This window comes from Metopolophium dirhodum, chromosome 4 (genome assembly GCF_019925205.1).
Source record: "Metopolophium dirhodum isolate CAU chromosome 4, ASM1992520v1, whole genome shotgun sequence".
NCBI lineage: Eukaryota > Metazoa > Arthropoda > Insecta > Hemiptera > Aphididae > Metopolophium > Metopolophium dirhodum.
Window position 1 is genome coordinate 10,772,017 of NC_083563.1, and position 24,829 is coordinate 10,796,845.

At 28.9% G+C, this 24,829-nt stretch overlaps 2 protein-coding genes across 2 annotated transcripts; both read right to left on the bottom strand.

The window, feature by feature from the left end:
* Window positions 1–2,273: 2,273 nt before the first annotated feature.
* Window positions 2,274–10,100, bottom strand: LOC132943243 (gastric triacylglycerol lipase-like). The gene is made up of 8 exons (XM_061012135.1): window positions 10,011–10,100; window positions 9,642–9,831; window positions 8,392–8,524; window positions 7,427–7,670; window positions 6,089–6,241; window positions 5,678–5,762; window positions 5,312–5,454; window positions 2,274–2,949 (listed from the first exon to the last, which is right to left on the bottom strand). The coding sequence occupies exons 1-8, from the start codon at window positions 10,098–10,100 to the stop codon at window positions 2,791–2,793; spliced, it is 1,197 nt and encodes a 398-aa protein (XP_060868118.1). The 3' UTR covers window positions 2,274–2,790.
* A 2,408-nt stretch (window positions 10,101–12,508) lies between these two features.
* On the bottom strand, window positions 12,509–24,306 carry LOC132943077 (gastric triacylglycerol lipase-like). Its single transcript, XM_061011874.1, has 8 exons — window positions 23,965–24,306; window positions 21,847–22,042; window positions 19,859–19,991; window positions 16,286–16,529; window positions 15,989–16,141; window positions 14,124–14,208; window positions 13,486–13,628; window positions 12,509–12,878 (listed from the first exon to the last, which is right to left on the bottom strand). The coding sequence occupies exons 1-8, from the start codon at window positions 24,058–24,060 to the stop codon at window positions 12,720–12,722; spliced, it is 1,209 nt and encodes a 402-aa protein (XP_060867857.1). The 5' UTR covers window positions 24,061–24,306; the 3' UTR covers window positions 12,509–12,719.
* Window positions 24,307–24,829: the final 523 nt, after the last annotated feature.

Genomic DNA, 24,829 nt, shown 5'->3' on the forward strand with positions numbered 1-24,829 from the left:
AAATGTGAGAAGGTCGATTTCAAGTAGACTTGACGACGAATTCAAATCTGTTTTTAGAATTCTTATCGCATCATTAGATCAATATTGGTATGTTTGAAAAAGAACCAGTCAAAAATCCTATGCCATGTGTGTGTTGGACAAAATCAGAAAATCACGGTTTCGAATCCCCAACAATGTTTGTAAAGGAAACTGATTTACAAACATTGACAATTAATAGCAATACCTACATTTTTAACTCCATTAATTAAACATTTTTGATTTCACAAATTAATTATTTAATATTCATATTGTGGTTATAATATATACTGTACCTATAGGCTATAATAATATGCGTATTTCATATACAATCATACAGTAATTATAGACCAATACACGAAAGTATTATACTTTGTATAATACTTTGTCTTGTAGATAAAATAAATAATGCGCTAAAATTATTTTTAAATATATTTGTTACCACCCCAAGTTAGAGGGTATCCACACTGGTGGGCCTCCCTCCTCACGTTATTCATATTTTATTTATCATAGCCCATACTCTTATTGTGCCTTATTGTGTACAAATTGTGTATTTTATTAATAATAATAATAAAAAAAAAATATATTTGTTAATTTGTATATAATATATCCCCACAGCTCGATGATGGTTGTAATCAGGTTGTATACCTACAGCTCGATAATTAGAACCCGCCTAGTATTATAGTACTACTATAGTCTTATAGTATATTACTTATATGTTTTTCATTATCGATGGTCGTTTCTCAAAGTTCACGCTATCGCCATAGTACAGACTATACCATAATAACCATAACATTGTTATTTAATATACAAACATTTTTTTCCCAATTAGCTGCTAATAATATTTAGTTTGATTTTCTTGAAAATGTTGAAAAAAAGCAATTACATTTTGCGTAATTCTTAGGTCACTCTGCGGAACCCCTGAATCGCTGATATAATGTAACATTAATTCGAAAATGTCTTATCGAGGTATTAGATTTTTAGATCTCCGTGGTGTTTACTGTTTACCCTATTACACATGAATCAAAATCATATCTTAAAATGTATGGTAATATGGTTGTAATTTGGATATAAATTGCTAAATTTTGTGACACTCATTATAAAATAAAATGTTTAATTATATACACAAGAGACGCTATGTACTAGACACTAGAGTAATTTCACAAAAACTATATGGGTGACCAGTCACCATACATTAAACTTTCAGTCTTAATATTCGGAAAACACTATAATATTAAATGGTGCAAGAGGATTAAGCCGTTACCGGTGTCAGACGTCGGTGAAATATATTTTGAATTATTTCGCAGGATATTAGGTGTACCTCTGCATGGTCTTTATATAGCCGGGCAGTGAGGTCCACGTCGTCATTATACGGAAATTAACAATTTCCGGAATCAAAAATAGAGTATTAATAAATTCGGCTCCGAAGCAATTACTTCGTGACTTCTTTGCTACGCAGGAATATAATATAATAATATGTGCTAATAGCGCTAACCTCCTCCCATGGAATCCAAATAGGGGGCGCCGTTGGAGGCACCACAGTCATCCGGTGGTAAATACGTAAGTGCGATTTCCCATCCATTTTATTGCTCCTCGATGAAGTCACTTTCCCCCCCCCCCCCTCTAAATGAGTATGATCGGCGTTCGTACCTATATATATTGATTTATTTTACATTCGGCACGATGTGCGAAAGACCCAGTCGTCACAGGCTTTCAGATTCTGTTACCTAGATATAATTAAAGGAAACGACGAACAAAACATGTAGGTACTTATAAATGTTTTAGGTTTTAACAGTTATTCGATCATTTATCTGTAAATCGATCACCGTTCACAATAATCATCAATCCTTTTTCGAATGCAATGTTATATTTATTAGATATTTTTGTATGGAGGTTATCACACTGTACGAATACCTAATATATTTATTACTAATTGTTAAATTTTCTATAGTTTTGTATTTTGATGCATACATTTTGTTAAAATTTTAAGTTTGCCTTTGTTGAATTGTAAAAGTTTAACGACACGTGAATATTCTAAGTAAAATACCACTATTATAATATTTTAATATGTAGCGTTTATTTATGAAGTTAAGTTAGTTCAATTAGCATACATTACTTTTTTTTTCTACAATATTATATAATACGACGTCATTAAAACAATATCGTCCAATATTATTAGGTATTGTTAAAATAAATGTAAGCAATCATAATAATATATCATAACTTTTATCAAATAAAATATTGACTGTTCTCAACAAATTAAACAAATACACAATAGGTATAATAATTTTGAAAAAAAAATGTTTTATTTAAAAAATAATTTTTCTGTACGCAATAGTAATTTATGATCAGTAATATAATCGAACATAAATAACGTTTTTTATAATCGATTACCAATGACGTGTGTAATGTATACAAACAATTTTATATACCGTGTTAGATTATACTTTCTACTCATCGAATTATTATAGGTACTAAATAAGTTTATTTACATGAACTAATATAATTATTTTACTACAGTATAAATCGGAAAAAGTTCCTACAGATAAATCGTAATTTTTTAATTATTTGTTTAACATAAAATATCAATTAGAATATACAAAAGGCATTTTTGAGTTACACAATAAATACAATAAATTATCAATAGGTATACCTATATTATTGTGCATTATTCGTGCAGTGTACAAAATATCGTTTTATAATGTAACAAGATGAACAATAGTAAATAACAAATTCTATAGAAAACATTTTAATGCTATTTTACGAAATTATATTCTAATTGAATGCATTTGTTGACAATGCATTCTTTATTTTATTATTTACAAGCTGATCGATGTTGTCATGCATCACGAAACTCAGATGCCCGAACTTAATGTTGTTGATGAAGTAGACGTCTTTCACATTTGGCAGTTTACTTCTCAACCAATTAACGTCCTACAATAATATTTGCACAAATTTAAAATGATTAGTCAGGCCAAACAATGAAATGGTTAATTACGAATAATATAGATGATAATAATAACAATAATGAAACTGTCCATTCTATCGTTGATTTTTGATGCTAATTATTTCATATAATAATAATCGTCTTTGTTTTTGAACTCAATTTCATAAACGAAATCATAATATGATCTAATATTATATTTGACGAGAAAGGGTTGTGCAAGTTTGGTTAATTTGGCGAGAAATTGCATTTATATATTTTTTTTGAATTTCTATCACCCCCTAATGGTTTAAAGTTCTATAATAGCTATATTTTTAGTTTTACCTGTTAATTTATATAATAAGTTGCTAGGTATTTCTTTATTAATTATCTACATAAAAATTAAAAAGCATTTATAAAACTTTTTTGAAATTGATTTGTATTTAATAAAAAATATATTCAAGACGTTTTGGTCTATAATTGGCAGTTGCATATTACAGTCTTATAGTTTATAAAAGTCCATGCTCTATATATTATATCAGTGGCGGTTCTGGCATTAAAATTTTGAGGAGGCAACAATTTTGTTCCTACCCATCTGGACTTATTAAAGCGAATCGCACAGTCCTAAAAACTCATTTATTTTGTTTAAATACAATTTTTTTCTTTAAAAATCTGTCAGAGAACGGTTTCATTTTCACTATAACACATAATTAAATGCTAACTACTAAGTTACAATTTGGCAATAAAATGCATGGCCAACAGAATAACCTCTGTAAATAAAAACTTCCACATACCCAAGGATGTTTAGTATAAACGTTGGAATTGAAAGACCTACAAAATACTTTTGAGCCATTTTTGTCTGCAGACAAATACGTCAGAGAAGGAGTTGATTTACCTTGCCTAAGTAAATCGTTTTTGTCACATGTACTCCAACGTCTGTAAGGATGTTCTAAAAGCAATACAATCGGATCATAAATTGGATTCATTTTTAAAAAATATGAAAAAACAACTTGAAACAAAAAAATACTGATCACTTTAATAACTTTAATTTGAAATTAGAATGCTTTATTTTGTTCTCAGAAGACACAACCCACAGTACGAACTTATAATAACTTGATAATAACTCATTTAGTGATAACGTGGAATAAAGTAGGGATTAAATAATATAACTTGTACCCAAAAGTTATAATAATAATTATCGGTCAGCCGCTGTGAGTCACAGCCTGTGACGTTTTCTGACGGAGGCAACGGTAGTGTGCAGCTCCGCGGAGAATCGCGCATGCGCTATTAGCATATTTTATGTGCGTTTGTGTGTGTAAATTTGTGTACACATGTAACGTATCTATAACTGTGGCTGCGATTGCCTCCTGAGAAAGTGGGGAACCACCGACACGGGATGTATGGAGGGGCAGCCGTAGCCTAGTTTATTGTATAGTAATACAGTATGTCAAATTATTACTATATTACTATAAACAATATTATATTCGTCTGTTGTGCACGCGGCAGTGCGGCACGCCGCACAGGCACTTGGGCATTCTCTTACCCATGGCTCAAGAGCTGATTAGCACCGCGGACTTGAAAGATCGAGACCATGCATGGTATACTCCATAGTCCATAGTCCGTTCAATACATAATTTAAATTTATATTTATATTTATTTTTATTAATTTCCCTTTTATTAAAGTGTCTATGCTTGAAATTATAAGCAAAACATATTTAATAATTTAAATAACATTAACCGTGTAGTTTCTTTTACTTTCAAGGGAGGCACTGCCTCCCTTGCCTCCCCGGGAAAACCGCCACTGTATTATATGGGTGTTCATGGAGCATTATTATTTTAAAATGGTATCATGGTGATAATGATTTCATTTCTACCACCATTGCGCAGCAGCACAAAATAAGTAAATTATCGAGGGTAAATTTGTAAATAATATACTCCCAACTGTATATATTATTTTACTCAATGGTTTATTCAATGGTCCACATTCAATATTTTGTATTCACTAATATAATTTATTAAAATTATGCAATAATACTTTCAATATTTAAATATCAATAGATTTAAAATATGTTTATTTATTCCTTTTTTTTTGTAGTTTATACCTACACTTAACTTAAATTGATTTGTCATGTTTAATTAACATTTTAGTAGTAAAGGGGTAAGAGAAATTAAAAATAAATATTTAATAATTATTAAAAGAATAGAAAAATAAGAAATTGCTGAAAGTTTTCTGATTAATTAATCAAATTGTTTAATACATCTACAGCATATGAAAATTAAAGAGTTTAAGTAGAATTACGTTACCTCTAAATAAAATGTTTTGTTATACAATAATATAGCATTATGTTTTAAACAAATAAAATAAATAAATACCTTTACTGCAGATAAATGATCATTTTTTGAATGTAAAATATAAACTGGAGTAGTGACTTTGGACAAATTATAATCTGGCGGTGATTTCATGTTGTAATATTGCATATTTCCATTTGTTCCATAGTCATATTTACAAAACCTTTCTAAAATTATAAAATTTAACAAAGTATCATAAATGCATTGTACAGGTATGTTACAACAAATAATAATTACCTAGTATAATTATTTGTTTAAAACGAAATCAATAAATTATAACAAAACTAACAACTAAATGTCGTTGATGTTTAATATTTAAAATAAAAAAAAATTGTTGCTGTTGTTATTATTATAATTTTATTATATTAATCTCATAAAGTTTGAACTTACTTGATGACATTAATTGAACCCAATGAAATAACATTTTTTTCGATACCGGTTGTGGGAAATCTGTTATAGTACTGATGACCATATCCTGAAGTGTAAAATATAACAAGTTTATTATGACAAAATTATATTATATTACGATAAACACTGGAAAAGTTCTTATATATATAAATAGGAATATATAAGTAGGAACTACAGGAACAGGGTAAAAAAAAAGTATGGTTTCTTGTACCTATAGTTTAGGTGTATTCATATTCTGATATTCAGCAATTCGTAGTTAGAATGACTTTTTTTTTATTAAAAAATTCGAATAATAAAAATCAAACAACACAGCATATTGTACGCGATTCATTGAATACGAATATCATACTATGGATACCATCCTTTTTTCCCTTTCAGTTCTATACAACTTACTCTTTTGTAATTAAGTCTAGAGCCTTGTGCAGTGTCTATCCATAGTAAACAAAACGGATATAAAATTCTATATGTACACAACCATCTCAAAAAACGATGTGCAGCATCTGGATCTTGAGCAGCTGGGAAAAAGTTCTGATCCTTCATTGTGTACTAAAAAAAAAATTATATATACTTATATTTATGTATACATTCATGTAACTCATTGATCATTAGTATTATTATTGTTTGTTTTTATTTCCTCCGAGTCAGAAGTTACTAATTACTGAGGGGTAAAATGCATTATCCTGCCATCATGTGATTTATGTACATAGTTGTTACACATTCGATAATAGTTTTAGATACATAATTAAAACGATGTAGGTACATAATATCTAATTAATTAAAAACTAACGAGTTATTATGTACCAGTGGCGTATTTATGGTGGGGGGAGGTCCATGAGGTCCAGACCCCTCCCATTGACTCGTGTCTTGTACATGTTAAATTTTGAGTTTGTACATAAAAACAAATTTTATCATACAATACGACGGATTTTGTAAAAACTTTTCGTCGCTTCAATTGTCAAAATGTTCAATTAATATCGTGATTTTTTTTGTTAGAAATTTACATTAGCACAGTAATACAGTATATTTACATTGCCACGACAAATCTTAAAATCCCCGTTTGAGCAACTCCGCAAGTGGGGCTAGGAGGGTGAAAAATACTTTACGACCTATTCTCGTACCTGTACCAAATGTACAAACAATTTTTTATCTGAATCGGTCGAGCTGTTACGGAAGAGTTCGTACACTAACACGAGATTTTTGTATACTTTATATACTATATTATTAAAAACTAAAAATTTTACATGGACTTATTAGCTCACCACGGCTCTGTGTTCTGAAAATGATCTAGACCCTCCCCATGACAAATTCCTAAATACGCCACTGTTATGTATCTACTACCTACGTTGAATTCAATTTTATGGTATTTTAGTTTTTATAGACGGCCGAGTAATGACATATAATAGTGTAGGCTAATAATTATCTAGTTGGGGGACAGCCGGCGCTGGTTCGATACCTCGGCCGCGGGTGGCATTTTTCTTCGGGCAAGTCACAGATGTTATTTTTTCCTTGTTGTCGATGTGCTTGTACGAAATATAATATAATAATATTATATTATACACTTATAATTCATACATTTAATTTGACTATTTTTATGGTATAATTAGATATCTAACAACTACATTTCCACGCGGAATAGTGTAAAAATTAATAGGCGAGGATACACGGATTGATGGTTTACATTGAAGTTGTTTAGATAATAATATTATTATGCTACTGTATTTGTATAGTTACTTTAAACAGCAAGGAACCGCGGTAAAACGCAGAGACCGGAAATCCGTACGATATCATTCTGGTTGTCGGCGCCATCAACACTAGTTTGTCGATCTTGCTGTTATACGAGGGCTTATCTGATAGTCCGACAAGTGCAATGGTCGCGCCCAACGAGTAGCCCACAACGTCTAATTTGGCGCGTCCTGTTTTGTTCAGGACAAAGTCGACGACGGCCGGGAAGTCGTAGACGCCCATTTCGTGGAAACTAGAAACAATAATATATAGAAAAAATCCCGTGTTGTACAAGTAAGGGGTAGTTGGGCGAGGTACGTCACGATAAGTCTTTATATTCAAGAGATTGCGCATGCCTATATTTTACTTAAAATTTAAATAGCTAAATTATAGTACTGCGGAATCATCGTCAACCACTGATGACGATTGTCCATCATTGGGGATGTTAATTACAGTATTAAATCGTTCAAGTATGTATGAAAGAAAAAATCCGCAATGTGTTATTGAAAACATTGTTGGGCGCAAACATAATTTTTTTAATCTACTGATAAGAAAAATATTGGAGTAAAATTATTTGGTCGGGGTTAAAATAAATGATCATTTTAATTAATTATTTAAACGCATTTTCATGAACTTGGTTTTAAAAATTGTCAGTTAATATATTGGCGTTAATTAACTTTTAAATCATATTGTTATGGCTTTGAATTTCAAGGTATTGCCCAGTACGCAATGAATCATTTGAAAAATATTAATTAAAAAAATTCAATTTTATCTAGATATTGTGACACTTGTTTTTCTTATAAAACGGATCAAATAACTGCCAACTTACTAACTTATAATAGTTAATCCAGATAAGAATATTAGATACAATGTGTAAAATAATTTAACCGTCATAATTTATCTGCATAACCTCTGAATTTTATTGATCACAAATTTCACCAAATTTGTATCTAAACAATCTTAAGAACATATACCTAAAGTCCCATGACATCCTGTCCATTCTCGGTGCCGTTGCCGTCTTTGAGTAAATACTGTATGTTCTGGACAATCCTGTCCCTCTGGCATTGAACAACCATACGTCGTATCCAGCCTCAGATAGCGAATAGCCTGTTTTTGAGTACATTTGACAAATTATTAACGTATAGTACCTAATTATTATTATCAAGTTATTAGCATACGTTTTGTACGTGTTGGCATTGAAATAATTAAATTTAATTACAATATTTGGAATACCTAGGTTGTATATAAAGTGTTATTTAAAAGAATGATCACGCATGTGTTATGTATACCTATATAATAAACAGGTCAGCCACTGATTAGTATTTAAAAAATGGTAATTAGTGCTGCAGGTGACTAATAATTGACAACACACAATGATTAGTAATATTCTAATTTTACGGAAGTCTTAATATTATATAAACGATGTAATTGTAAATTTTAATAACGTTGACTGACAACTGTGTAACATTTTGAATTTTAATAAACAATTATATAATATTTACAAATTATAATATACTGGTGTTCGTGTAGGTCGAGATACTAATAAATTTAGGACTTTTTTAAACGTTAATGTATAGTACTTTAGGGCCGTTTTCAATGTCAGTAATTTTTTAATTTTCAATTATTTCTATGAGACCAATGTTGATGGGTAATAATCTAACGTGTCCACAAAAATAATGCATATTATTTTATAGGTAGGTACTTTAAAGTTGCTTATTTAATAGTAAAACCATCTGCACAAGAACAGTTTTTAAATTTAAAAATAAATTGTCATGCATTTTTGAAGTTTTGGCGTGTTTTAATTAAGTTCAAAATAATAAAATTTTCTATTATTCCGAAAAATTGAAAAAAGTGTTATTTTGCGTATAATAGATATAAGCCAAAGATATATTATGATTTTTACAAACGACGACGTTTAGAATATTATTTTATATTTTTCCTATTAATAAACTTTTATATTTTATCGGCCTTATCGGGGTTTCATTAAAATGTGTCATTTTTATATTCAGTACTACTTACATATATATTTTTCGGGGTAGGACTTTGCGAATTTTCGATTCATAATTTATTAAATAATAAATAATAATAAATTTTTTTTATATTTTACTAATTACTGTAATAATACAATATAATACTATACTAGTATTATGTATCGTATAAAACAACATGAAAAAACATTAGACACTCACCCTATATTTGTATAATATACATCATTATGACTTACTCAACGATTTATTCGTGTTGGAGAATACGAAAGAACTCAGGAACAAACCGTGCATCAACAAGATAGGCTTGCCAATGGTCCGGTCGCCGCGTTTGCTATAAGGTATCCGTTCCAAGCCTAGTGTAAACTTATCCAGAGTTTGGAGCTTGTATTTTTCCAGCGGATAGCCCAATTGGGTAACCGATTCTTCCTAATAATATTATATTCGTCGGTTAAAATCAAATAACATTGTGCACGCGTTTTGTTCACGGAAAAAAAAAATGGAATACCAACAAAAACGAATACACTTTAAATTGCTATGTTAAGTAGGTACCTACATACATGTGCTAAATTCGGTATATATTATCCATGTAGGTAGGTAATACTTACGGTGTTCAACGGCGGATTGCATTTCGTGTGACCTATTAGCGTAGTAAATATTAACAGAAGTTTACATAGTATATTAAATGAATGAAGCATGGTTATTATTATTACTATTATTGAAATAAGTATTGAATGAGAAGAAAAAAATGAATCTAAACAAATTTTGACGTTGTATGCTTATACGAGAAAAACATGTTTGATACTTAATGTACGTACATGAGTAGAAAATGTATATCCGATTATAGTATTTATATACAATACGTGCATATGCTCTAAGACTCAGTCAATCCAGACATTATATTGAAAATATTTAGGCATAAATCGGAAATCGTTAATTTTTTTTTTATAGGAATCATCAATGTTCAAGGGCAAAAACGTTAATTGAATGTGCCGGTGTGAAGATTGAAATGCTGTCTATCGGTTATTTATGGTCGCCGAGAAAATTATTTTAAGTATTATATTGAAAGTAGGTGCATTTATTAATTACCTATCTTTATTGCAATGGCTCATGATGTATACCTATCAGATTTTGTGTGTTAGGGGATATAACGATTCAACGATAGGGGATACATTTAATAAATATACATGATAGGTACCTATGATATAATAATAATAATAAACGGAGTGATTCCCCAAGCATGCTCACCCCAATATTTTCATTCAATTATGAATTTATTCAAATTCTGATTTTCTGAATTTTTAAATATATTAATAATATTATCTTAATTTTCAAATTCTTGAGATTTTATGTACTACTCAAGAAGTGGAAAATCTATACATTTAAGTTTATAACTACTTTCTTCCATACCCTTTAATGAATAAATAATAGGTACTTATCAAATTTAACAAGAATCTAAAGTTATGAACATCCATTTTATTTTTAGCTTATATCCCGTGTGGCCGTGTTACATATTTTGGAATATTGATTACTAAATACAAATAGGTAATACAATTAATATAAGAAGAGCCAACACGATCGTACAATTTTTAAAATTAAATTAATTAATTTTGTTAGGTACTATATTATAGTTTTTTTTATTTGTTATTATGTATACAAAATGTGTACCGCTAGGCACAGTCCGAGTATAAGCTATATAAAAAAAAAACATAAATAATTTGATTGAAGAAGCCACCCATTTATGACACTTTCATCTTTTATTTTTTTTTTAAATTAATTAATTTTTTATTCAATTTGTTAATTTTTGTTTGTTGAGGGTGGTTTATCTAACAGATCTCTGCAAATTTGCACTTAAGGCACCGAGGAGGGTTTCCTGGGATTGCTAATGTAGATACAATGTAATGTTTTGAATAAGTGGATTCGGGTGAGTGTCAAGGTGAAACTGTAGGTGAAACTGTTTATAGTGACTCTTGGCCTCTTCGTGTATGGATATCATGTGTATAGGTTTTAATGCAGGGTGTGATTCATGGCGTGACTAAGGACTTAATTTGAGGCACGTGCCTCGGCCTTAAAGGTTGTGGGTGTTCTGTAGACTAGGAGCATTTCAAATATTATAGTAAATAATTTATTAAGTACATTCTAGGACTAAGGCACTAAGCCAGTCATTCTCAGTTACCATTTACGTAAATACGTAATTATTTATAAATAAGTATTTATAATCACTTATATAAATTATTGTGCCTCATAAGTTAATGAAGTTCACCACGCTACTGGACTGAGATAAGGATATTAGTTGTATAGATTATGTGATTAGAATATTAGAAATATATGTTGGGGATTGGTAATATTATAGTTAAAAAAAATTTAGATATTGAAAATAATTAGATAAATAATCAAAATGTAGGTGTAGTATAATATTATAACATAGCTTACAACCAGTTTTAATGAACTTGTTTTTAAGAAAAAAATTAATTTGTATTAGGAAGTATTAAATAAAAGAATATTTAAATTATTGATATACTTAAATATTAAAAATATTAATTTATTTATTCACTATAAATATTCGTATATTTATTTTTATAGATATTTAGAAAATTATTTGCTAGTTTTTGAATTTAGATATTCAACAATTCAGTGAGAAAAATTGATATTTAATTTCACAATAAAACCACAAACACAAGTCAATTTACAACTAAAATTAATTATTAGGATGTTAGTAATTCTAAAATTAAAAGCAAAAGATCTAAGAAGATTTTAAAGTTCTAACTTAATTTTGAGGTGCCATATTTATGACCCTAAACATTATTATATAATATTTAATTTTAATATTTAAAAGTTCTTAATATGTTCATGAATGTTGATTTAAATTTAAATGTTTATAAATAAAAACGAATTTCATTATAATATAATTAATGACAATTACGTATAACCTTAGTAATTAATCATAGTTATTACTCATAAAACAAGTAGGATTCATCAATGCCAAATAATTAAGTTTACCATAATGTTATTTTTTAACGATGTAATAACAATCAAATTTACATTCACTAACAAAGGTGCTAGGTATGACTTATTAAAAGTTATAATATCTTTAATTTTATGCAAATTAAAGTTATAGTGATATTAAATATTTATTATTAAAATAGACATACATTCACAACACAATTCAATAAATACAAATAATACATTTGAAATTTTATACAAGTCTAAAAAAAATTATTTAAAATATAGGTAGGTAGGTATATAGGTAGGTTTTAGGTACTTTGTTTACAATAAGTTTACTTTATACATAATTATAATATATTTGATTTTCATCATCATATTGTATTGTTGTCTAATAATTTATTTGTTATGTACATATTCACAACTTCCTTCATATTTGGACTTAATGAAAAACTGAAATGACCAAATGGTATTTTGTCGATATAGTGTACATCCTTAATGTTTGGTAACTGAGTTATGAGCCAATTCACATCCTGGAATAAGATAAAATATATTAAAATAATGAATGATTAAATATAATTAATTACATATTTTATGATTTTAATTACAATTCACATATTTCAAAATGAAATTATTTCCTATCCGTGCATTTCTCGTGGAGTATAAATAGTAGGCTGTGATTATAATATGGATTTTAAGCAATTATGTACAATTATTTAAAGAATATTTTTATTTATCTCGGGTTTTTTCAATTCTATATATATTTAAAATAAGCTATTTCTCAATGTTCTACTATTTTCATTAATCCTTAATTTTCTGGAACGGGATTTTAAAATTTGTTACAAAATGTATTTCAAACTCCGGTTTAAAACAACTAAATATAACGATATCAATAATATCAAATTCCTTAAAAAGTAAAATCATTATTAAAAGCTGTACATTTCTGCAGGCAATCAAAACCAATCCTAGTTTAAAAATATTTGAATAGATATTTTATATCTGGGGAAAAACAAATACAAAAATTCTTTACTAAAATTAATATCCAAAACAGTTATCATACACAATTAATTTGTAAAATTTGGGTGGTTATACAACTGTTTTTGATCTTAAACTGTAAAATGATTATTAAAGAATAATTACCACTGGATGGACTAGGGTATCCTCTTTGGAATATATAACATATGTAGGAGCAGTAACCCTGGACAGATCGTAATCCGGTGCCGTTCTTGTCCTGTAGCGTAACAAGTTTCCAGAAGGTCCATAGTCATAATGGCTAAATCTTCCTGAATATTTAATAAATACATTTAATTAAAACTAGAAATAGCGTGTATATTTTGTTTAAGTACCTAAATTGTAAAAATTTAAAAAAATCTATTATATAAATCACGTGATTTTATACCGATATAGTTTGCGAAATAGTACCTATATGTTAATATTTAATTGTAATATGGACTTTAACCAAACACGATGATGTTGATGTACTGCAATAACCAATAAGTTATCTTTACAAATAACACAGTTGGTATAGGTACAAAGAATATTATATAAGTAGGTATATAAGTATATAACGAACAGGGCGAAGACGTCTTAAAGTCATTAATACATTTTTTTCGAAGTGTACAATATTTTATACTAGTCATATTATAATACTGATATGAGATATACGTCTTGTAAGTCCGTGTACGTCATAACGTCACTATACATCATGTTAATACTCATATACATGTTTAAGAGTGAGTGAAATAAAATCGTTTGATATTGTCATAGTTTTTACTTACCAGATGTCAGTAATTGCAACATGTGTTTTAAGGTCTTGGAAGACATCGGCTGTGGAAATTCGGAAACGATGTCCAAAACTGTGTCCTGTATTATGTACAAAATATTGTTAGTTATTATAGTAATTTAAAAACTATTTTTAAAATGATGGAAATTTTAAATTATGTCTACTGCAATTTCTACACACTAATATATATTATGTATAAAGTACAAGGTTTTTTTTATCGTTAAAAACCCTGCATTGTCATGATGATCGCTTTTTGAAGAAAAAAAATGACTACATGCTTAATTTTAAGTACCATAATAACAATACATTTTTGCAAAACAGTTTTCATAATAATTAGATAAAAACATTTTATGATCTTAACTATTTTTAAATGGAAACTCATAATCCTACCAGGTATGACAAATTTTATATTATAATGCAGTGTATTTTTTGAAAGTTTTTATATTTATTGATGTTAAACCCGGAAACTATGGCCATTAGCTGTTTGTAGGGGGGGGGGGGGGTACGGGTTGGATTGGAACACGTGCAGTGTGTATGTGTGGCAAGGATTTGTCACGAAAAACCCGGGTGGTCACCCATCCGAGAACTAGTGACACCGGACGGGTTCTTGCACTTAGAACACGTTTCGTAACTAAATGCAACCACTGAGCTACCCAAAGCCATTAAAAATCTTTATGTATAAGAAATAATTATCAATTTAACTAATTTTGTAATACTACTTAGTACTTGATAACTTATTAGTGCTTATTTCGATTTTAAATAGTAGAACCGAAGCGTAGAATAGAAATATCTCGCAAAATTGTGACGTGTAATCACTACTTAGCTAATATTCAACTCAACAACTCAAATGCTTATGGGTAAATTAAAAAAAATTAAATCCAAAAATAAAACGAGTTACCATGTACAAAAAATTATTAGATCTAAAAATAGTGACGAAAATTATTAAAAATTATCTAAATTTTTCAAAAATGTTGTCTTGTAGACTGTAGTTATAGTTTGTCGTATTGTGTTAAACATTTATTTTAATTTAACAAAACCCATAGACGTAGTTTGGTATAATTATCTGTGGGGGCTATATATAGGACTATAAAATTATAAAAACATTTAAAACTATAATTTTGGATAAAATGTAAAAAATGAAAGTAAACACCACGAGGGGCTACAAAAGTTTCTGTGGGGGCTGTAGCCCTCATAGCCCCCATGCATACTACACCAATGAGTCAAAACCACAGCGAATAACTAATAATTAGTATACCTATATAATGATGATTGTTGTGTATTAAATAAATAACCTTGTATAAAATAAATAAGTAAACGTACAAATACTGAAATATCAATTAACGAATGTATCAATAGAATATTTTGGGTTTTCCATTGCAAAGTAGATAATAATTTATAATAATATAGGTACATTTATTAAACACTTTTTGGATTGAACGCATTACAATTTATGATGTTATGGTAACTTATATTGAGAAGCGGAATGTAGAACGTATTATTAAATTAATTTTGTATTTTCATTGCTACAGACTACAGGTACCTAATAAGTAATAAGTAATAACATGTAAATAAGAACAAAATGAATAAACCTGCAAAACATATTATCAGTTATCTATAATCTATCTTCTTCTTATTTAATATTCATTATAAAATATAATTTCATATATGTAAATATCAAAAATGTAATACTAAAATCATATATAGTTAATAGTTATAATATATTTATAAAAATTATTTCATCCAACGTTTTATTTGTTGTTGATCATTACTTAGTCACTGACGTAGAGACAATGTTAATATTATGGATTTACTGAACTCTAAACATAATAAATATACATAAATCGTTTTGGTAATACTTACATTGTTGATCGGTAAATTTATTCCTTGAGCGAAATCAATAAATTGTCTGCAATATTTAAAGGCGGTTTTAATCGTACACAAACGTCTAATTAATTTATACGTGGTGTCAGGATCATTAGTAATCGGAAAGAAATTAATCCCATCTAGGAAAATCTAAAACGCATAAATTTAATTATTTAAGTTAATTTTATTTATTTAGCATACACGAAATGTATGTGCAAGGATATCATATTATCCTTGAACCCACAGAAACCAGAACGTGGAACAAATGAACCAAGAAAATACAATAATACTTACTTTTATGATAGTGGAATATTGTTTTGCGATGTTGAGCGGCATGCCTGATGATTTAAGTCTGGACGTAGGAGCCATGAGTACAAGTTTGTTGATTTTAGAATTGTATTCGGGTCTATCGGTTAGACATGCCAGCGATATTGTTGTCCCAAGGGAGTAGCCCACCACGTCCAATTTAGAATATCCGGTGGTTTTGAGGATGAAATCTATAGTAGTGGCCATATCGTATACACCCATTTCATGAAAACTAAAAAAGACAACAAAAATAGTGTAATAAAGACTGTATTGATTTTAATATACAACAGGTTAACGCACTTATTTTTTACACACAATGAAATTATGTATTGTAAATTCTTACACGCTACTCTACATTTAACTATAGTAATTACATCTCGGAAATTAGAATATCCGGTCTTTTTTTTTTTGCTCATTATAATATGGTTTCCATACATAATTATTAATTAGGTTTTGTGCAAACAATTTTTGTTTTTCTATTGATTTAGACTTATTCTGTTAATTAGGTTTACCGGAAATTAGTTCACAGAAAATAATATGTTAAACTGTTCAAGTAATAATAACTTTCTTAATTATTAAATTACGATAATGTTTCATCAAGGTCTCTAATTGCACAAGTATAATGGTCACGGAAATCGACTTTTAGTGATTTTTCAGATGAAACAACTTTTAAACAAATTAATTTAACCAAAAAGTAATTAAAACCCCTCACATTCTGTTTTATGAGATAAAGTTTTAAGATTTTGTTATTCAAACTGTTTTTTTTTTTTTATAGCAAACGTACTATAGCAAAATATTTGTAATATTTGTAGGTATTTTGTAATATTTTGTTTCGAGGTTCTAACTTTTGGATATTATTTCCGTTATTTTTCTCAGATATTTTGAAATTTTCTTTTTATGGATATTCATATTTTACACCGTTAATTATATTGTACCTATACGTATAACCGATTATTTCAATGTGAAACAAGCAAGATGGTTTTATATAGTTTTCTTTGATAAAAATTCTTAAACATTGAGATGCATAATTCGTCGCCTAAGAACCATCATGGCCAATCTCAAAAAATTCAAATATGCGTTTTATATATCAATAGATTCGTATTTTCGAGACACGTGAGACCAAGTGATTAGTTTTGATGTTTGACAGTTAGGTTCGCTGTGAAAATTCCTAATATCATCATGGCCTATGTATTATCGTTTGTTATTAATGGTATCATGGTATATCTAAAATTTTTATTAGTGGTATCATAATGGTATCATGGCCTATCTGAAATTCTTATCAGTGGTATGTTATGTTATCATGGCCAATCTAAAAATATCGGAACCGCGACCAATATTAGAGAGCCATCAGCAGCCAACAACTAAATGAAATTAGTAAAATATTATAATTATTATTGACAATAATATGAAACGTTTTAGAGTTAATTAATGTCAAAAGGTATACCAACATTCAAAATGCCTAACAGAAAAACAGTTTTTTGTTCACCCTGAAAAGTTGGGAAAACTGAGATTAACCATGATGGTTCTCTTAGGTGACAATATTATACTTAGAAAAATATTTAATTGAAAATTTGAAAACATAAAAACAAAAATCCTGTCAACCATAATTTTAATCAGGAAAATTGATTTTTAAGGAGAAAAATCATTTTTAAAAAAAAAGGCGGTGGTAAACTCTCCTGATTGTATGATAAACCCTCCCGTTTTTTAAAACTAGTAAACTCTCCCGGGTCAATATTATGTTTACCTGAAGAAAATGTGTAAACTCTCCCGGGTCAACTTTATGTTTACCTGAAGGAAATGTATAAACTCTTTAGGGTTGTTTTAAATGTTATTGCTACCCGATGAATTGGCAATATTGGCTACTCTGCAGAGAGTGTGATTATAATATTAAATTTTTACTATAAATTGTATTACCGTTAACCTGTATTTGTTATTTAAATATTTAAATATTATTGAAAGTTGATTCTGTACCATCTGTAAAAGAGGTATTTTTCACATTTATTATAATACAGATATGTGTTTTCTGTTTAAACTGTTACTTTTATTTTATATTATATACTTTTTTGAATTATTTTAGTGTTACCAACTGCAAAATGTGTAATACTAATACCCCATGCTCCCCTAGCTTAGTAGTACTGAAGTAGACCCGGGAGAGTTAACATGTTCCCGTCAGGTAGTATTTGTCTAAACCCAGAAGAGTTTACCATCGGGAGAGTTTACATGTGATTAAAATCGGGAGAGTTTACAATTGCCCAAAAAAAATTGAGAACTCGCTCTGTCCCATATACTAGGTGTCGGGTAAAGCTCGTGCTATTCAGTAGGTCACTGTCAAAAACTAGTTTTGCGTAATAACTACCGTTTTTTTCCATAATTTTTTTTGTTTTTCCTGAATTTTTTGAAAATAAGTAAGAATTACGTCCAAACATGTGTGAACTGTGCCTAGAAATCCCTACTGATACTGATACTGGTACTACAATTATAGAAATTCAAGAAATTTCAGAGGAGCAATTAGTATAATTTGTCAAACACGGCCGTGAGCCCGTGGAAAGTAATAAATTATTAAATGATATCCATAGGTAGCTTTCGTTTATAAAAAAAACTATATCGTACCCATAGAATATCTTTTTCAACATTTAAATTTAAAATAGCATAGGTTTTTACTTTTTAATGTTTATTACGATTGGTCTGTGGTCTGTTATAAATTATAAATATCCTATAATCCATATTTTGTAAATTATTGTTGATAGCTTGCATAAAATTCTTATTCACCAATTTATTATTCTTATTATAATTAAATATTTTTACTCCTTAACAGTGGTGAGTAGTTCTATTAAATTCAAACATTTTCGAATGTGTACCTACATAGTTAAGTAAATATAGTATTTTGTATGAATATTGCACGGTCAAATCATGTCCTCGCCGTGCAACCATTATAACCATGAATCGTGATTACTGTTAAAATATGTATTATTTAATAATGTCTAATCTACCATAAATCGTAATTAGTAATTCCAGCTATAATTAAATTACACCAATAATATAATATATTATCAAGGAGTATCGGTTTATAGTATTCTATTATCAAATTCAGAAATTACAGTTGAGGATAATAAAGATTTAAAAATTTGCTATCCCGTATTACTAGTTCCTACAGGACTGTAGGCCAGTGGGCCAATTCACCCCTGCGCCAAAATTACATAAGGAATAAAGTACCAAGTAAATCCAATTTTCTGCCAGAAACCACCATTAAATTTAAAGTTTGAAGTATTTGTATTGCATCTAATGGTGACGTCTGGCATAAAAAAACACACACGCATACACACACATTGTAAAACTAATTATTACTACGCTCAGAATCTAAAATCAGAACGACAACTACGTCTTTTTATATGTAAATACTCGTTTGTATTTAGAAAAGATTAAAAGTGTAAAATGTATTTTACTAAATTATAGAGTGTAATTTATGCTCAAGTAAAATGTGTTATTTAATTATCAACAACAGAAATTTGTAATATATTAATTATTATAATATAGGTATACTTAAAAATAGTTTCATGATACCTGAAGTTCCATGATATGCTATTCATTTTTGGCGATGATCCAGGCTTCTTATAAATACTGAGTTTTCTCGAAAGACCAATACCTCTGGCGTTGAACAGCCAGACATCAAAACCGGCATCGGATAGAACGAAACCTTAAGTCAAACAAATGCATGTTGTTATAGTCTACTAGATATGCTAATGAAACAACAAATTGAATACTCAAAGTGTACTGATAATGCAGTAATATTATTTTCGTATGAATTGAGGATTGGGTTTGGTTTACCTATTTGTATATTATCTACTTATCTGATGAGTTTGGCTTGTGTTTGGCAATCAATGAGTCGGAGTTCAATATAATTTTTTGGAAATTTATTTACACAATGTAACTAGTTATGTAATAAGTGTTGTACGAAGAAAATTTTTCGATTTCTAGATAAAAATAAATACTATATGGACTAGATTAAAATCGTGTATATAACGATAAATTATTACCTCATAGGTTGCTGTTTATTTAAATAAAAAATAGATATTTTAGGTACCTAGTACCTACTTTTTATAGTTAATATAATACACCATGCATAAACAGAAAACATATTATACCATATATGGATATAAAAGTTGCCAACTATAATGTTACTAGACTCGACTTTTAAACCATATTTCAGTATGGGTCAGTATTCATGTGAGGACGTGCAATGACATAATAATATGTAGGTTACTATGTGTTATAGATGTGTTAAATTTTACTTCAATGAAATATCATTTTAACTCTTTCAAGTCTTTCATTTTTTAACTATAACAAAGAAAAAAATGAATTTTGTCAAAAACTGATGTTGAGTTATTCAGAATTAACAATGTCCTGTTTCCCATAATTTTTCGTTAGTTTTTACTAATTTTAGAACATTTCTCAAATATACATAAAATAATATTATATTACATTATAAATTGTATTTTCAAACAAAGTTTGTTTTATACAATTAGAAAAACAACCTATCTAAAATATACTAGAAATATTTGATTATACTGATTTATTGATACTTAATATTGTTTTATGTTATTAACTTAATATTCATAGAATATTTCGACATAATTAACTTAATAATCTTATACAGTTTAAACAAACAGAAATATTAAGGAAATGTTCCTTGCATAAACTTCTCGTTTAAATATTTTATGATGATTATAGTTATAGGTATCACATTTTAAATATGATGAATTTAATCAGAGACTTATTTTATTGTAATATAAATATAATGGTTTTGCTTTCTGGTAATTTATCATAATACACAATAATAATTATTATTATTTGCGTTATATATTGGTTCAGGTAAATAATTTTAAATTAATTTATATAAGAGAAAACATAAAACATAAAAATAAATAATTTTCGGAATAATATATCTCACGAATGAAATCCAATATTTTACCTAACTGCAGTTCATCATTCTCCTAGGAAAATTAACTACCTACTGTTGAATTACAATTGAGTGCCTAACCGACATATTTTATATTGACACCAGAATTCGAATGCGAGAGACACTTTCCATTATCCGTTGGTGTTGATGTCACTTTATTGGTATTGTTGTATTACAAACATTTCGATAAATGTCGGGGGGGGGGACGTATAATAACCATCACGTCAGTTAGAAAGTCTATTATGCTACACTTACAACCCGTCTATAGTTCATCTTGGCACTCGGCATTCATTGATATTTATATTAAAAAAAAAAAACAGTGTTCCGAAAACAATATTTTTTATACCGGAAAAAAAATCTGCACAGTTGTCAAGTGCTAAACATACGAACTGGTTGGGTTTTACCTACACGCGTACGTCATGACTCGCAGTTTGTTTGCGAATTAGTCTATCAATACTTGCGATATAATCGAAGGTAGCCACAATATAAATAATTTGCCTATATTGTCGTTTACCGTTAGACATAATATTTCGTTAATAGCCGAACGGAAACTATAAATTTATTTCTGTCGTTTGTAGCGTTTTGGACTTACTGAGTGACGAGTTGTTTATTGTGAATATAGCCGACGATAAGTACAAGCCGTGCAACAACAAGACTGGTTGGCCGGTAGACGCGTTGTTGCTACGGAGTTTACTGTACGGAATTCGTTCTATTCCCAGCTGATATTTGTCAGCGGTCCAGACTTGATACGTCATCAGAGGATAGCCATATTCCTTGATTCTGCGCGACTGTAATATAATATATATTTTTGTTGTTAAACTATTCCACTACGGTTTTTGGATCTTTCCAAATTCAACGTGCGCGAGTCAGTTGTCTCAAATTATATTTGTTTACGGCACCTATTAGACATGCCTAACATGATCCATTGTGTCAATGTTTATGAAATATAGGCATTATATAGATATTATTGCACTGAATGAGTGGACGAGATTAATATATTAAATAAGGGAAAGTATAAATTAATTTATACTTTTATTGCGTAGGGAATACAACATTACAAAATAAAATTATCTTATTATTATAACAAAATATTGTAAATAGCTCTGCTTAAAAGAAAACTCACACGAAAATAAGTATTTTATTATAATTTAATTTAATGTAATGAATTTCAGTCACTGCAGAGTTATACACATGTCTATCAAATAATTGTAAACACAAATTATTAATTCAGGTAGCGAAATATTTAAAATTATATCTTGTTTAGTTTTATCTAGGGAATATCATTATTCATTCATTTACATGGGTACCTTTAGTAGGTCATATACATTCAAGCGTACCTATGTCCTATACTATATTATGCACTTTGAATAAAATAAACGTAATATGTTAATCAAATCTGTATTCAGAGCCGATTCAGTACAAATTGTATAAATACAATTAATGTTTCAATTAAATAATATTAAATATATAGCAACTATTACACGTAGGTAAATGATGAGTTGACATTACGGAAATAAATGGAATCAGCATTATGATCATACCGGTACACTAAAATAAGCATGATAAAAATATATAATTCGACCAACTTTAGGACGTCACGACGGAAAAAATGAATGTGTTTTTGAAGAAACCTGTCTTCATATTATATTATAATGTGTGGTAGTGACGTACTGTATCTGTAGGAATCTGTTATGGTGTTATTTATATACATTATTGTTTTATTTATATTTTTTTAATATAATATAACTATTAACGTTACTGGTAAATATTGTTATATAATGTACCTTTCCATCGAGTGTTACTGCTGGGTAGCTACTCCCCTCACGCCGGCAAAGCCAATTTTATTCCATCCCATATGCTCGTTGTAAATTATTACAGATTGTATATATTCAAATAAATGTTAAAAAAATAAATAAATATTATGTACCTATTTTGGATTACGAAAAAGTTGCTCCTTACATGCGACCAGAACCCGAGATGAAGTGAACTTATGAAGAACCTCTTTGTACTACATTTTAATGCATTAACAATTCAAATTGAAAACGTTATACATTTTTAACTATAAACTAATTAGTAATTTGGCGATTTTGATTAATTTTGACAAAATTTGAAGTTCAAATGCTTATAAAAAACAGAATGTTTATGTATTTTTAATGAATTTAAATCGTAATAAAAAAAACTAATGTGAGACTTGCATTCAAAACCAATTTTTTTCACAAAGCCTATAATATGTAATATCAACACTTTAAAATAAAAACTAGAATAAAAATTTATAATTTATAACATTCAACTATTAACAATAGAAGGTTTTCTTTTACAGAGTATTTTTTAACTAAAGATGTATGCAGAGTTTTGTCATGCGTCAAGTTGGAAAATTATTGGGTATAGTTACGAAGTTACACTAGAGCGTAGACAAAATAATCATGACAATATATATACATATTAATTAATTGTGTTGTACATTGAGGTTTTCTTATATTGTAGGTAAAATGAATTATAATTAAATAATAATATGCGGTCTTTGGTCATATGGGAAAATAATGATTATACCGATTTACATGGAGAGCGTGTTCGGTGTTATTAAAAATATTTAATCGTTAAATTCATACAATCTATTATTCAAATAGTGTACAATTATTATGAGCGCCAGTTTTAAATGTAATTTTTAAAATCAATCTTTTATAAAAAATAAAAAAGAATGTATACTTACGGACTCCACGCAGGTGGCGTAATCACACGTGGTAACAACAATAGTCGCTAGAGTGATGAAGGTTAGCAGACATTTTTCCAGTTTGAACGATTGCATGGTTGAAAATTGAATAAAAGTTCGATTTCAATACCTAGTTTTACTGCTGTTATTTAAGTCTAACACCGAATAAGTGACTACTTTGCAGTGAAAATATTATATTTTAATTGTGTACCATAGGTTAGGTACGCATATACTCTTATTAACCGCTTCGAAAACGTCATACCCGTCATACTGCGAGATTCGATACAACTGCAACTCTGCTTTATACTGGTTTTTTCTTATTTGCTATACTACATTACCGTACCATTCACTTTGCGCGTACACTAAGCATAGGCTTAGGTATATAGCTGACGTAGACGCAAAATCACACGCACCATAGCCCCGGATAGGTAGGTATATTATAACCGGATAGATATTTTATCCTTAATTTTACATTGTCATCTCTTGAGCCCAAGACCGCAGTCGTCACTTCCCGGGTATGATTAATTTCGTATTTGCCGCTTAATGACATTCCCAATTATATTATTATCATGCACGCCAATTATGATGCCATCTTCAGTTTTAAATATTGAAATACTTTGACGTTAAAATACGACGTATCATCGAATGAGCACTTTAATCCCTCGCCGTACAAAGTCGGTGTACATACATAATATCATCCATTAATAAGACACAACAACAATAAAAACGTCAAACAATGCGCAAGTCAAGGACACTCAAGACCGCAGACCGAAAATATATATTTAATTATTTGGGCGAATGTCCTTATTTATTTATCGTATAGTTTTGTCACTGCTGCACGAGAAACCAAAATATACATTTTGTA